General features: G+C 44.7%; 1 protein-coding gene across 1 annotated transcript in view; it reads right to left on the bottom strand.

Annotated features, from left to right (window-relative positions):
* Nucleotides 1-14,724, bottom strand: part of LOC126191056 (high affinity cAMP-specific and IBMX-insensitive 3',5'-cyclic phosphodiesterase 8A) — a 1,161,190-nt gene that overhangs the window by 222,736 nt on the left and 923,730 nt on the right. Inside the window, exon 9 of the mRNA XM_049931769.1 lies at nt 4,578-4,729. Coding sequence (XP_049787726.1) covers nt 4,578-4,729 — 152 coding nt within the window. The remainder of the gene's footprint in view (nt 1-4,577; nt 4,730-14,724) is intronic.

Here is a 14,724-nt window from a genome sequence, read left to right as displayed (position 1 = left end):
CCGAGAGTGTTAGTGTCAAGGGTTGTCAAGAACGTCTTCCTATTGCTCATCGCACTGCAAACTACGATTCTGACCTCGAAAAGTGCGGGGATCAATGCTCCTGGAGAAATGGAGGTTTCATTGCGAGCCCGGTGTGTCCGGAATGTTTTCTTTGCCCACTCATAAGAAAACCGCGTATTTCAACGCTATGCGTCGCGGTTCTAACCTCCGTCGCAGAGATGTGAAAAGAGAGGATGAAATGTGGTAAAGAGGGGCTAAGATGACCTTCCCATTGTGTGACACGTCGACGATGGCATTGGGCAGAGGTTGATGAAGTTTGGTGGCAGTGTGACATCATTAACTCTACACGTCACATGAACGTCTCGACTCTTTGCCGTCTGGAGCGTTATCAAGCCCGAAGGTGACAACGGAGGGCGACACGCGTTGGTGCCATTGAACCAAATGTCAAACTTAAGCGTCGCAATGGGTGGCAATTACGGGGTTTCTAAAAAAGTGACCCTTTAATTACGTTGCGCAGTGCAGATTTCCGTGATCCCACTAAACAGCATTTGGCTAATGCTACGGTGGTACTATAATCACGGACACTACCGATTTTCTTCCCAAATATTGTCCAGTCCGAGTCTGCTCGCAGATCTCTTACGAAGTTCACGTCCGCACAACGTCAAATTTCGACGTCCATTCTTTGTTAACGCCTGTAAAGACCCTAGTCTCCTCCGCTTTCAAAAAGTATCGCGGATGCATGTGTCAGCAATAGATGGAAATCCTTTCAGAGATGATGATGATGAGGTCCCATACTCCGAGGAGCGTTGGGGACGATGCGGGAGACCCGTACCGCCGTACTAGGCAAGGATCTAGTGGAGGTGGTTTGCTATTGCCTTCCTCCGACCGTAATGGGGATGTATGATGATGATGAACACGACACCACACCCAGTCATGTCGAGGTAGGAGAAAGCCCTGACCCCGCCGGGAATCGAACCCGGAACCCCATGCGCGGGAAGCGAGAACGCTAGCGCAAGACCACGAGCTGCGGACCCTTTCAGACAGGAGAGGGGCAAAGTTCTTCTAGACGACATTTATTTATTTTCTGTTTTCTTTTTGTCTGTGATCTAGATTCTAATACAGAACACATCTACCCATGAAGTTCTATACAGAAAATTACTACAATTACTGTTCCGCTAACTTACATTCTCTATGGATGGGTAGAATTTCTACCTTGTCTCGGTTGGTATATATTGTGCTCAGACAAAACTTCAAATGAAGACAATTGACTGAGTGACTGGCGTACATTCTCCATTGTGCTTCCATTTGTTTACTGTCAACTGCAGCAAGTAGACGAGTTACATTACCCAGGATACCAGCACTGTGTTCTACTACGGGAGAGTCAGACTTAATTTTGTGTTACGTGCTTAATAACATCATGTTTACGTCAGTGATACGCAGTGACACCTTTTTGAATAGATCTTGAAAAGATGAAGTGAATTACCGAATAAAAAATATAGGATGCTGCTTAACAAAAACATCTTCGTAATGAACAAAGATATAAGAAAGGAAAACGTGTTGGTTAATGTCCCCCTGATAGTTAAACGTTTGCTTGGTACCACTTTTATTTTGCACTAGGCGAAAAATAATTCGAGGCAGTCAAAATAAATAGGACAACATGAACACGAGTATGTCTCATGATATCTTAACATAAAATTTCAAATGCATTAGTACAGCTCAGAAGTATGCTCTGTGAGGAAAGTACCATAACTGGAGAAGAGAGAGAGAGAGAGAGAGAGAGAGAGAGAGAGAGAGTGAGAGAGTCAGGAAAACTAATTACATGTTAAGGGAAAATAACTGCATTCTGCCCCTTGTCCATGTAGCACACAGATATATGCCCATCCGGAATCCTGTTGGTACTAGGTCACTATTCTGTAACCCATTACTGTATCACAGATTTTTCTAATTTATAATTTAACACTACGCTACAGTATGAAACATTACACTACACAGCACTACAGGACATTACTCTTTTGTACTGGATATCACTAACAACATTTGTTTTTCTCCTTGCGTGTGCACACACATTGTCAAGTTAGGGAACGATCTCCATTAATGTAGAAACATTAGTACAACTTCAAACAGCCAATATAGCTATTGTACAGCATTTATTGTGATGACTGGTTTCAACAAACTACGTTGCTGTCATCAGATCTGTAAAACATAGGTCAACATATTGAAGCACACTGGGATCGGATGTAAAGGGGCGTAAAACAATTTTACATAAACGTGTACCATACCAAGGAATATAACATACCATCTGCAGAACATTTTACTGAATCTTTATCCAATGCATATTATACCATGTCATATCATAGAACAATACTTGATAAACATGAGAACAACAGTATTTCAGCAAGTCAAGCATAAAATAACCATTACATTAAACAACACATATACTGCAGCGATCATACAAGCTCATGTTCATACTTTAGCAGAATAGCTACCGAGATTCTCAAGTAAACATCACAGACGGTACAGGCTCTGTGTAGTAGCAACGTAGTTTCCTAAAACTGATCGTCACAATAAATGCTGTACAATAGCGATCTCGGCTGTTTGAAGTAGTACTTCTGTTTCTAAATTGTTTTTCTCCTTTTGTCTTGATTGCTATCAAAAAATGGTTTAAATGGCTCTGAGCACTATGGGACTCAACTGCTGTGGTCATCAGTCCCCTAGAACTTAGAACTACTTAAACCTAACTAACCTAAGGACATCACACACATCCATTCCCGAGGCAGGATTCGAACCTGCGACCGTAGCGGTCGTGCGGTTCCAGACTGTAGCGCCTTTAACCGCTCGGCCACACCGGCCGGCTTTGATTGCTATCACCTGGCGCATTGAGCCATTCACAGTCGCAGTGCTTCCTTGCCGTCCAAGGCGTAGAGATTGCGACAGAGATGGCTATGAGGGTCTGAGGAAATTTTTTCTGGTCCTCTCCGTGTCTCATCTCCTCATTTAGTCCGGAAGGACACTGTGGTTGAGGGTTCTGCCTTGGTTCGTCCCGTTGTCATCACGTATAGCGTCTTCCAGGCTTTCTCTTCGTCATGTAAGGTCGCATTTCATCAGCTGTGCCACAGCTCCTCACTCCGTTATGCCACAAACTGGAGGATTACCAAAGGCGTTCATGCCCTGATCTGAAATACCTTGTGTGTTGGCACATTCCCAGACGATGTGGTATTGGGTGAAGATTGCTTCCACAAGCAGACGTCTGCGTTGCGTTGGCGTATTTTTACTAAATAGCCGGGAAACGATCACGTCTACGACAGATAATGTATTGCTCCATTGGTCGACGAGAAATACACTATCTAATCAAAAGTATCCGGACACTCCTACGCCAGGCGGAATTGACCGACAGATGTCACGAGAGGTGACCTGAACGTATAAAACGAGGCCAGAATATAGCGATGCCTGTACAAATTGTCGGCCAGGAGCTCTCAATGACGTCCAACGTGGACTAGCCACTGGATATCAACTGAGTAACAGATCCATCACGGAAATTTCCATTGTTCCAAAGCTGTCCAAGTCGACTGTTGTGATGTGATTGTGAAGTAGAAACGAGAATGTACAACCATAGTTAACGAAGGCCTGGCAGATCTCTTGCACCGACTGATACGGACCGGCGAAGGGTGCTTGTAAAAATCGAGTGACCTAGTGGACCTTAGATGACTGGAAACGAATGCTTTGGAGTGACGAATGACGCTATATGCCTGGAGAAAGTTACCTGTAGTCATTTCTGCTACCAACAGTTACGTACGAAGAATGTTGTGCTATGGTATGTTGAATTTTACGTAGGTAGGTTTTGGTCCCCATACTGCGCTTGAAAAACGCTAAATGCTCAAGGATGTGAGCACATTTTACAGCTTCGTGTTCTGCGTTCAGTAGAGGACCATTTCGTAAATGATGACTGATTGCAGCGACATGACATTACACCCTGTCATAAAGAAGCGTCTGTGAATCACTGATTTGTGAAGAATAACATTTCTGAAATGGTCTGGTCCGCCCACAGTCCCCAACTGAACCCAGTAGAACACCTTTGGGATGAGTCAGAACGTCGACTTCGCTCCAGACTGAAGCGTCGAATATCACCACCTTTTCTGGTTTCGGCTCTTCTGGAAGAATGGGCTGCCGTTCCTCCACCGACATTCAAAAACCTCATTGAAAATGTCGCCAGCAGAGCTGAAGCCGTCGCAAAGATGACGTGTGTACACATCCCATACGAATGTCTAATTGTAGGTGTCTCGATACTTCTGATCAAATGCTTCACAAAGTACTGATGTTATTTATTTGTTAGGAAGGAAGTGGTAGATTCTCCTCACTGTTTCTGCCCTGTCCTGATTTCTTCACAACCTCTATTAATACATGGCTTAATTTTCTTCTTCGACGGAAATGGAGGTACGTATTGTTAGAGAATGGGAATAAGTCTGGAAAGGGTACCTACCTACCTTGATGCTATAACGTGGAACAGTTTCATGGCCTTAGACCCCAACATAGACAGTCCGAGTTTAGCCAGTTGGCAAGCCAGCCGCTGGCGTACTTACCGTCGCTGGAGACGGAGCGGATGTCGTAGGAGTTGCGCCTCACGGAGTGCAGGCTGCCGCGCTGCGTGGGGTACGCCGAGCCAGAGTCGGAGGCTCGCTTCCCCATGCCGGGGCCAGGCACCTCGTGGATGAACACGAAGTGCGACGGTGGTCTGCAACATAGACACCACATCAGGACCATAAAAGGCGGCACTCAAACTCCGCTCCACTCTATGGTGGAGCTTTACCGTCACGTGACATGGAATTTATTAATAGTTTAGCTATGGGTGTAGGTATGAGGGAACCCAACCGCCTGAAGAAATGGAGAAAGCTCACAGATTAGTTGTACACACACGCAGACGTAGATGCACAACAAATAGATAGATAGATAGATGGATACATAGATAGATAGATAGATAGATAGATAGATAGAGAGAGAGAGAGAGAGAGAGAGAGAGAGAGAGAGAGAGAGAGAAAGAGAGAGATTGCTAGATAGATAGAAAGAAAAACTTTACTCTCACTTATTTAGTCTGCAGCGTGTGATTTAATGAGCCTAAAACACGTTGATAACTCCCTGGTAACGGTGCAATAGATAATTTTATTTCTAAGCCTATATCCTTATAAAAGGCTGTCTATGTGTAAACGTAATAGATTCTAAGAAAAAAAAAGAAAACTCACCACGAAGAAATCATCCGAATGGGAGATATGATGTACATGTAAAGACAAACAAATGATTACAATTTCAGAAGAATCGGATGATCTTTTCAAGAGAAAGAGCTTCACAATTTAGCAAGTCAGTAATGCTTTTACCCACCTCTGGCCCTTATGCAAGCAGTTATTCAGCTTAGAATTGATTAATAGAGTTGTTGTATGTCCTTATGAGGGATGTTGATTGAAATTCTATCCAGCTGGCGCGTTAGATCGTCAAAAAACCCTTGTTGGTTAAAGGACGGTGCCCATAACGCTCCAAACTTTCTCAGTTGGGGGGAGATACGGCGACGTTGCTGGCAAGCACGAAGACAAGCAGTAGAAACTTTCACCGTATGCGGGCGGGCATTATCTTGCTGAAATCTAAGCGCAGGATGGCTTACCATGAAGGGCAACAAAACAGAGCGAAGAATATCGTCGCCCTATCGCTGTGTTGTAAGAGTGCAGCGGGTGTCAACCAAAGCGGTCCTCCAATAAAATGAAATGCCACCTCAGACCATCACTATTCGTTCTCGGGCCGTACGGCAGGAGACAGTCAGCCTGGAATCCCATCGCTGTCCAGGGCGTCCCCGGAAACGTCTTCTTTGGTCATCGGATCTCTATTCGAAGTGGGACTCATCACTGAAGACAATTCCATACAGTCGCTGCGAGTCCAGGTCTAAGATGTGTCTTGAGACGTTGCCGACAACGGTGGGATCCGAATGTAACTGTCGCCCGCAAAGCCGCTTGACAACCAAGAGTGATAGTTTGGGGAACCACTTCATTTTATAGCAGGCCCCCTTTGGTTATCATCCGCGGAACCTTTACAGCACAGCGGTACATCGACAATATTGTACACCCCGATTTGTTGCCCTTCACGGCAAGCAATCCTGGGCTTACGTTTCAGCAAGAAAATGCCTGCCCGCACACGACGTGCTTCTCTGCTGCTTGTAGGCGTGAGTTCCTACTACTTGTCTTCACGCTTGTCGAACCCTGCTTTGGCCAGAAAGGTCCCCGGGTCTCTCCCCAATTGAGAACGTTTGGAACTTTACGGGCAGAGCCCTCCAATCAGCTCCGGATTTTGACGATCTAACGCTCCAATTGGACAGAATTTGGCCCGACATCCCTCTGGATGGCTTTCTACAACTCTATCAGTCAAGGTGAGGCCGAATAAGTGGTTGCATGATGTTCAGAGGTGGACCAGTCCATTACTGACTTGCTCAATTTGTGAAGTTCTGTCCCCTGAAAAAATCACCCAATTGTATTTATTTGTTTGTCTGTACACGTTCATAACATATACCGATTTTCGTCCCATTCGGATAACTCCTTCACGTTGCGTCGTTTATCTGTCTTAGCGTGTATTTTTGCGCTGCTGTTACATTAGATGTAAATAGAAACATAACTGTAAATATTATAAACTTATTTACAATATCCCACTAAATTTTGTTAATTTTACGTATAGACATGTACAACTCAATTTATATTCTGTTTTTGCTACAATATAAATAATTAGATCCTTTGGCCATAAATGTAATCTCACTGTAATTTCCCGCTTAGAAAAGTAGTCAGCTGATAAAGAAGGAAATGTTTTGCGCAGACGTAATGAACAGTTGAAAATTTGTAGTTCATCTGAGCAGGTGAAAATCATATTAATGTGGAAGTTGTATAATAGCTGTAAAACAGCCATCCAAGTAACGTAGAAGTAAATGTCCTCGGAGTGGTGAAGCAACTTAAATCACTTAATAAAAGCAAGTCTTCTGGTCCAGACTGTATACCAATTAGGTTCCTTTTGGAGTATGCTGACGCGTTAGCTCCACACTTAACAATCATATACAACCGTTCGCTCGACGAAAGATCCGTACCAAAAGACTGGAAAGTTGCACAGGTCAAACCAATATTCAAGAAAGGCAGTATGAGTAATGCACTAAATTACAGGCCCATATCGTTAACGTCGATATGTAGCAGGATTTTAGAACATATATTGTGTTCGAACGTTATGAATTACCTCGAAGAAAACAGTCTATTGACACACAGTCAACATGGATTTAGAAAACATCATTCCTGTAAAACACAACTAGCTATTTATTCACATGAAGTGTTAAGTGCTACTGACAAGGGATTTCAGATCGATTCCGTATTTCTGGATTTCCGGAAGGTTTTTGACACTGTACCACACAAGCGGCTCTTATGGAAATTGCGTGCTTATGTAATATCGTCTCAGTTATGTGACTGCATTTGTGATTTCCTGTCAGAGAGATCACAGTTCATTGTAATTGACGGAAAGTCATCGAGTAAAACAGAAGTGATTTCTGGCGTTCCCCAAGCTAGTGTTATAGGCCCTTTGCTGTTCCTTATCTATATAAACGTTTTTGGAGACAATTTGAGCAGCCGTCTTCGGATGTTTGCAGATGACGCTGTCGTTTATCGACTAATAAAGTCATCAGAAGATCAAAACAAACTGCATAACGATTTAAAAAGACATCTGAATGGTGCGAAAATTGGCAGTTGACCCTGAATAACAAAACGTGTGAGGTCATCAACATAAGTGCTAAAACGAATTCGTTAAACTTCGGTTACACGATAAATCAGTGTAATCTAAAAGCCGTAAATTCAAGTAAATACCTAGGTATTACAATTACGAACATCTTAAATTGCAAGGAACCCGTAGAAAATGTTGTGGGGAATGCTAACCAAAGACTGCGTTTTATTGGCAGGACACTCAGAAAATGTAACAGACCTACTAAGGAGACTGCCTACACTATGCTTGTCCGTCCTATTTTAGAATACTGCTGTGCGGTGTGGGATCCTTACCAGATAGGACTGACGGAGTACATCGAAAAAGTTCAAAGATAGGCAGCACGTTTTGTATTATCGTGAAATATGGGAGAAAATGTCACAGAAACGATACAGGATTTGGGCTGGAAATCGTTACAAGAAAGACGTTTTTCGTTGCGACGGAATCTTCTCACGAAATTCCGATCACCAACTTTCTCCTCCGAATGCGAAAATATTTTGTTGACACCGACCTAAATAGGGAGGAACGATCACCACGGTAAAATAATGGAAGTCAGAGCTTGTACGGAAAGATTTAGGTGTCCATTCTATCCGCGCGCGATACGAAATAGGAATAATAGAGAATTGCCAAGGTGGTTCGATGAACCCTCTGCCAGGCACTTAAATGTGATTTGTAGAGTATCGATGTAAATGTAGATGCGGATGTAGAGGTATTTTAAAAATACAGAAACAAATAGAAGTGAACTATTATTATTTTGTAGTTAAATTGACCCAACACACCATTACAATCCTGAAAAGCTTCAGATTTTATCGTACAGGGAAAACTCGAGACAATCATACCGTGAAGACGGCGATAACGAGTAAATACGATACTGCAGTATTTATCTGCTGATACCGGACAGCGACTTTCAGTTAAAAAGTCCTCCCTTGTAAGGGAATTACATAATGTGTGTACGAGTATACGTTGTGACGTAGGAGCGATGACGTATAGAAGTTTAGGCCTGGCCGAGTCGTGAACCGATAGCCAAAGGGGTAAGGCGACCGCTCGCGGTTGATCGTATTCGCAACTGCGAATACATTTCAAGGACGACAACATGGTCCATTGATCGTGACCGGGCCAAATATCTCAAGAAATAAGAGTCAAACGAAAAAACTACAATGCACGAAACTTGTCTAGCTTGACCTATGGCAGCGCCATAGGTCAAAGGGATATCAACAGCGTTTTTTAAACTAGAAACCCCCATTTTTATTACATATTCGTGTAGTACGTAAAGAAATATAAATGTTTTAGTTGGACCATTTTTTTCGCTTTGTGATAGATGGCGCTGTAATAGTCACAAACATATGGCTCACAATTTTAGACGAACCGTTGGTAACAGGTAGGTTTTTTAAATTAATATACAGAACGTAGGTACGTTTGAACATTTTATTTCTGTAGTACAATGTGATACATGTACCATTGTGAACTTCTCATTTCTGAGAACGCATGCTGTTACAGCGTGATTACCTGTAAATACGACATTAATGCAATAAATGCTCAAAATGATGTCCGTCAATCTCAGTGCATTTGGCAGTACGTGTAACGACATTTCTCTTAACAGCGAGTAGTTCGCCTTCCGTAATGTTCGCACATGCAGTGACAATGCGCTGACGCATGTTGTCAGGCGTTGTCCGTGGCTCACGGTAGCAAATATCCTTCAACTTTCCCCACAGAAAGAAATCCGGGGACGTCAGATCCGGTGAACGTGCGGGCCATGGTATGGTGCTTCGACTACCAATCCACCTGTCATGAAATATGCTATTCAATACCGCTTCAACCGCACGCGAGCTGTGTGCCAGACATCCATCATCTTGCAAGTACATCACCATTCTGTCATGCAGTGAAACATCTTGTAGTAACATCGGTAGAACATTACGTAGGAAATCGGCATACATTGCACCATTTAGATTTCCATCGATAAAATGGGTGCCAGTAATCCTTCCTCCCAAAATACCGCACCATACATTAACCCGCCAAGGTCGCTGATGTTCCACTTGTCGCAGCTATCGTGGATTTTGCGTTGCCCAATAGTGCATATTATGCCGGTTTACGTTACTGCTGTTGGTGAATGACGCTTCTTCGCTAAATAGGACGAGTGCAAAAAATCTGACATCATCTCGTAATTTCTCTTGTGCCCAGTGGCAGAACTGTACACGACGTTCAAAGTAGTCGCCATGTAATTCCTGGTGTACGGGTGCAATCGATGTTGATGTAGCATTCTCAACACCGACGTTTTTGAGATTCCCGATTCTCGCGCAATTTGTCTGCTACTGACGTGCGGATTAGCCGCGACAGCAGCTAAAACACCTACTTGGGCATCATCATTTGTCGCAGGTCGTGGTTGACGTTTCACATGTGGCTGAACACTTCCTGTTTCCTTAAATAACGTAACTGTCCGGCGAACTGTCCGGACACTTGGATGATGTCGTCCAGGATACCGAGCAGCATCCATAGCACACGCCCGTTGGGCATTTTGATCACAATAGCCATACAACAACACAATATCGACCTTTTCCGCAATTGGTAAACGGTCCATTTGAAAACGGGTAATGTATCACGAAGCAAATACCGTCCGCACTGGCGGAATGTTACGTGGTACCACGTACTTATACTGTTGTGACTATTACAGCGCCATCTATCACAAAGCGAAGAAAGTGGTCCAACTAAAACATTCATATTTCTTTACGTGCTACATGAATATGTAATAAGAAATTGGGGTTCCTATTTAAAAATACGCAGTTGATATCCGTTGACCTATGGCAGCGCCATCTAGAGGGCCAACCATAGCGCCATCTGGTTTCCCCCTTCAAGCTAGACGAGTTTCGTTCTTTGTAGTTTTTTCGGTTGACGCTTATTTCGTGAGATATTTGGCCCGGTCACTATCAGCTCTGATATGCCAATGGAGGTTCAGTCTTTATAAAAAGCGGAATGTGAAGTGAAAACACAAAATGAAGAACAAAATGTATGACTGAACGGGAGATGGAGATTAAAGACGTCACCAAACTAGGGGTTCCTCAGGAATACCTATCAACGAATATCTTTTGGCAAGTATGGGTTCCTTTTGGCGTGGGAGACTGAGGTGTTATACAAAGGCAACGGAAGTTCTCAGTCAAACAATCAGAACTGGCTGATTAAATGCAAGGGAACTCCTAAGGCGAGTTTTGCAGAATGCCAAGAGAGAGATGACTCTGTGCTATCTCTATTGTGTCACAATTCACGCATATATTGCACTGACTATTATAAATATTAGGAGCAGGGACGGTCTAGACCTTTGTTCCAAGCGTAAGAATGCCTATCGGCTAGAACCGTTGCCACTTTATACCAAGGCCAGGTCGGACTGTTTTCTGCAATGCACACAACAACCGCGGCCGAGAGATGACATGTTACGACACACTCGATGACTTTTGCGATCCGTGCACCACCAGCATCATACGCCCTACAGCACTTCCGTAAAAGTACAGTTGCCAATGTTTTACTTATCTCAAAGAAAAAAAAATCAAATGTATGTGAAATCCTGCTTACACACTACTTAGCCTAAATTATCCTAAGGACAAACACACACACCCATGCCGCAGGGAGGACTCGCATCTCCGCCGGGACCAGCCGCATAGTCCATGACTGCAGCGCCTTAGACCGCTCGGCTGCTTGTCTCAAATGTATAATTATATCTAGGGAAGTGACTATGAGTTAATTATTGATACAAACGGCTACTTATTTTTTTCTCTGTATCATTTGTAAGGAAAAAATATTGTTTTGGATTAAGTTCGAGAAAAGGATAAATACAATCAATTTACCTGAGTCTAGAATGAGATAAAATTTGGCAGAAATTGAATAAGCCAAACTGATGACAAAAAAGTGGAGTGCCCAGAACACATAGTGAACGTAACTTCGTACGCGTATCGACGCGTATGAAAATAATTCTCTGTGACAGTTACCCCGACTAACAGAGTGCACTAATGTTGTTCATATTTAGTGTCGTACAAGGGCTGGTAGAGCATAGAAGGAGCGTGAACAGCGTCAGAGGTCAAGTGAAGGACAAAGAGATGTTGTGTATTCATGTGAGATAGCGTTGTCAGCACCTGACAGAATTTGAAGCGGGCCTCATTGTGGGTACCCATTTGGCCGGATGGTCGAATCGTACAACCTCCTCGTACAACCTCCAGATTTGTGGGGTCTTCGAGTGTGACAGTGGCCTGACGCCGGATAGCACTGAACTGTTTAGAAGAGATGATCGGTCGGCAGAACACATTCTGTCCCGGCGGGGCATCACTATTTTAGTATTGGAGGAAAGTGTGGGAGGTAACAATCGTAGAGGAAGACCAAGAGATGAATACAGTAAGCAGATTCAGAATGATGTAGGTTGCAGTTGTTATTCGGAGTTGAAGAAGGTTGCGCAGGATAGAGTGTCGTGGAGAGCTGCACCAAACCAGTTTCCGGACTGAAGAACACAACAAAAACATTCTATTTTGACAATCGGCTGCCCATTTTGTTTTGGCTTCCCCAGCGTACGTGCTGCGGCACCTAGGGGCGGGTCCATCTCTAATGATCTCGATGTCGACGGGACGTTAAACGCAATCTTCCCTTTTTTTCTAGGCTCGAGGATTTCAGTGTGAATCATAACTGTAGACGTACATATGGAGGCAAAGAAACAAAAAATAATTTTGTAACTTTATTGTTTCACGGTGGACAATAAAACTGTATGACCATCCTCGTCGGTAGAGCAGGAATTGCGAGGTGTGCACTACGACCTGATCAGTGCTATGCGGTGCGTTAATTTACCGGATGCCTGCATTCCTGCTCTCGCCCGCCCACGAGGCGCCAGCGGCCTCACAACAGGCGCGGACCTTTGACAAATTTGCGGGGAATCCGCCCGGAGCGTCGTGATTAGCGGCGGCTTTCTATCGGATTCCTGGACGCGGCCGCCAGAGCGCCAGGGGCCAACAGCGCTCGGCCAATCCCGGTGCCGGCCGCTGGAATGCTGCTCTTCATTACGCCAGTGCGGGACCAGTCTCAGTCGACACGAAAGGAAAATTCCTGCGCGACTGCGCAATACTGCCGACACAACACGTACATTCATTGGCAAAGCGAGCCAGTGAAGCAGGGGACCGCTCGATTCCGTTTGCTTCTAGCTCCTGTTGCAGGCGTAAGCTGTGACGGTATATACCGCGATATACACTACTGGCCATTAAAATTGCTACACCAAGAAGAAATGCAGATGATAAACGGGTATTCATTGGACAAATATATTATACTAGAACTGACATGTGATTACATTTTCACGCAATTTGAGTGCATAGATCCTGAGAAATCAGTACCCAGAACGACCGCCTCTGACCGTAATAACGGCCTTGATACGCCTGGGCGTTGAGTCAAACAGAGCTTGGATGGCTTGTACAGGTACAGCTGCCCATGCAGCTTCTACACGATACCACAGTTCATGAAGAGTAGTGACTGGCTTATTGTGACGAACCAGTTGCTCGGCCACCTTTGACCAGATGTTTTCAATTGGTGAGAGATCTGGAGAATGTGATGGCCAGGGCAGCAGTCGAACATTCTGTATCCAGAAAGGCCCGTACAGGACCTGCAACATGCGGTCCTGCATTATCCTGCTGAAATGTAGGGTTTCGCAGGGATCGGATGAAGGGTAGAGCCACGGGTTGTAACACATCTGAAATGTAACGTCCACTGTTCAAAGTGCCGTCAATGCGAAAAAGAGGTGACCGAGACGTGTAACCAATGGCACCCCATACTATCACGCCGGCTGATACGCCAGTATGGAGATGACGAATACACGCTTCCAAAGTGCGTTAACCAATGTCGCCAAACACAGATGCGACCATCATGATGCTGTAAACAGAACTTGGATTCATCCGAAAAAATGACGTTTTGCCATTCGTGCACCCAGGTTCGTCGTTGAGTACACCATCGCAGGTGCCCCTTTCTGTGATGCAGCGTCAAGGGTCACCGCAATCATGGTCTCCGAGCTGATAGTCCATGCTGCTGCAAACGTCGGTCTTGCAAACGTCCCCATCTGTTGACTCAGGGATCGAGACGTTGCTGCACGATCCGTTACAGCCATGCGGATAAGGTGGTTGTCATCTCGACTGCTAGTGATACGAGGCCGATGGGATCCAGCACGGCGTTCCGTATTACCCTCCTGAACCCACGATTCCATATTCTGCTAACAGTCATTGGATCTCGACCAACGCGAACAGCAATGTCACGATACGATAAACCGCAGTCGCGATAGGCTACAATCCGACCTTTATCAAAGTCGGAAACGTGATGGTACGCATTTATCCTCTTTACACGAGGCATCACAACAACGTTTCACCAGGCAACGCTAGTCAACTGCTGTTTGTGTATGAGAAATCGGTTGGAAACTTTCCTCATGTCAGCACGTTGTAGGTGTCGCCACCGGCGCCAACCTTGTGTGAATGCTCTGAAAAGCTGATCATTTGAATATCACAGGATCTTCTTCCTGTCGGTTAAATTTCGCGTCTGTAGCACGTCATCTTCGTGGTGTAGCAATTTTAATGGCCAGTAGTGTAGGTTATAGGCGCTTCCTAGCATCTACATTAGAGGTAAATGAAAAATCTACGAGCACTGTAGATCTGCGTAACAATGACAGAGGACAGTAAACACGATGCTTCAGCGTGCCGTGTGGACGAAGTTAGAGCTACGTAGGCCTGCTAAGCACTGAAACACTGAACCTTCGCGGTCCAGTCCCATTAATGTGACCACCACCTATCACTCAAAGACGGCAGGTGGCAGCACTAGGAGTGGAGGGTGTATACAGCGCGTCGAGGGTACGCGGAAAGCAGTGGTAGCCTAGGCTACTGACCAGGTAGCCCTTTTCCACACATTCTGCGCACGCGCGAACCACTTGGTCACTTGTGCACGCGGTCGCGAGGTCAGGGCAGTAAG

This window comes from Schistocerca cancellata, chromosome 6 (assembly GCF_023864275.1).
Source record: "Schistocerca cancellata isolate TAMUIC-IGC-003103 chromosome 6, iqSchCanc2.1, whole genome shotgun sequence".
NCBI classification, from domain to species: Eukaryota; Metazoa; Arthropoda; class Insecta; order Orthoptera; family Acrididae; genus Schistocerca; species Schistocerca cancellata.
Note: the sequence above shows the minus strand (reverse complement) of the source record. Positions and strands in the feature narration are given on the sequence as shown.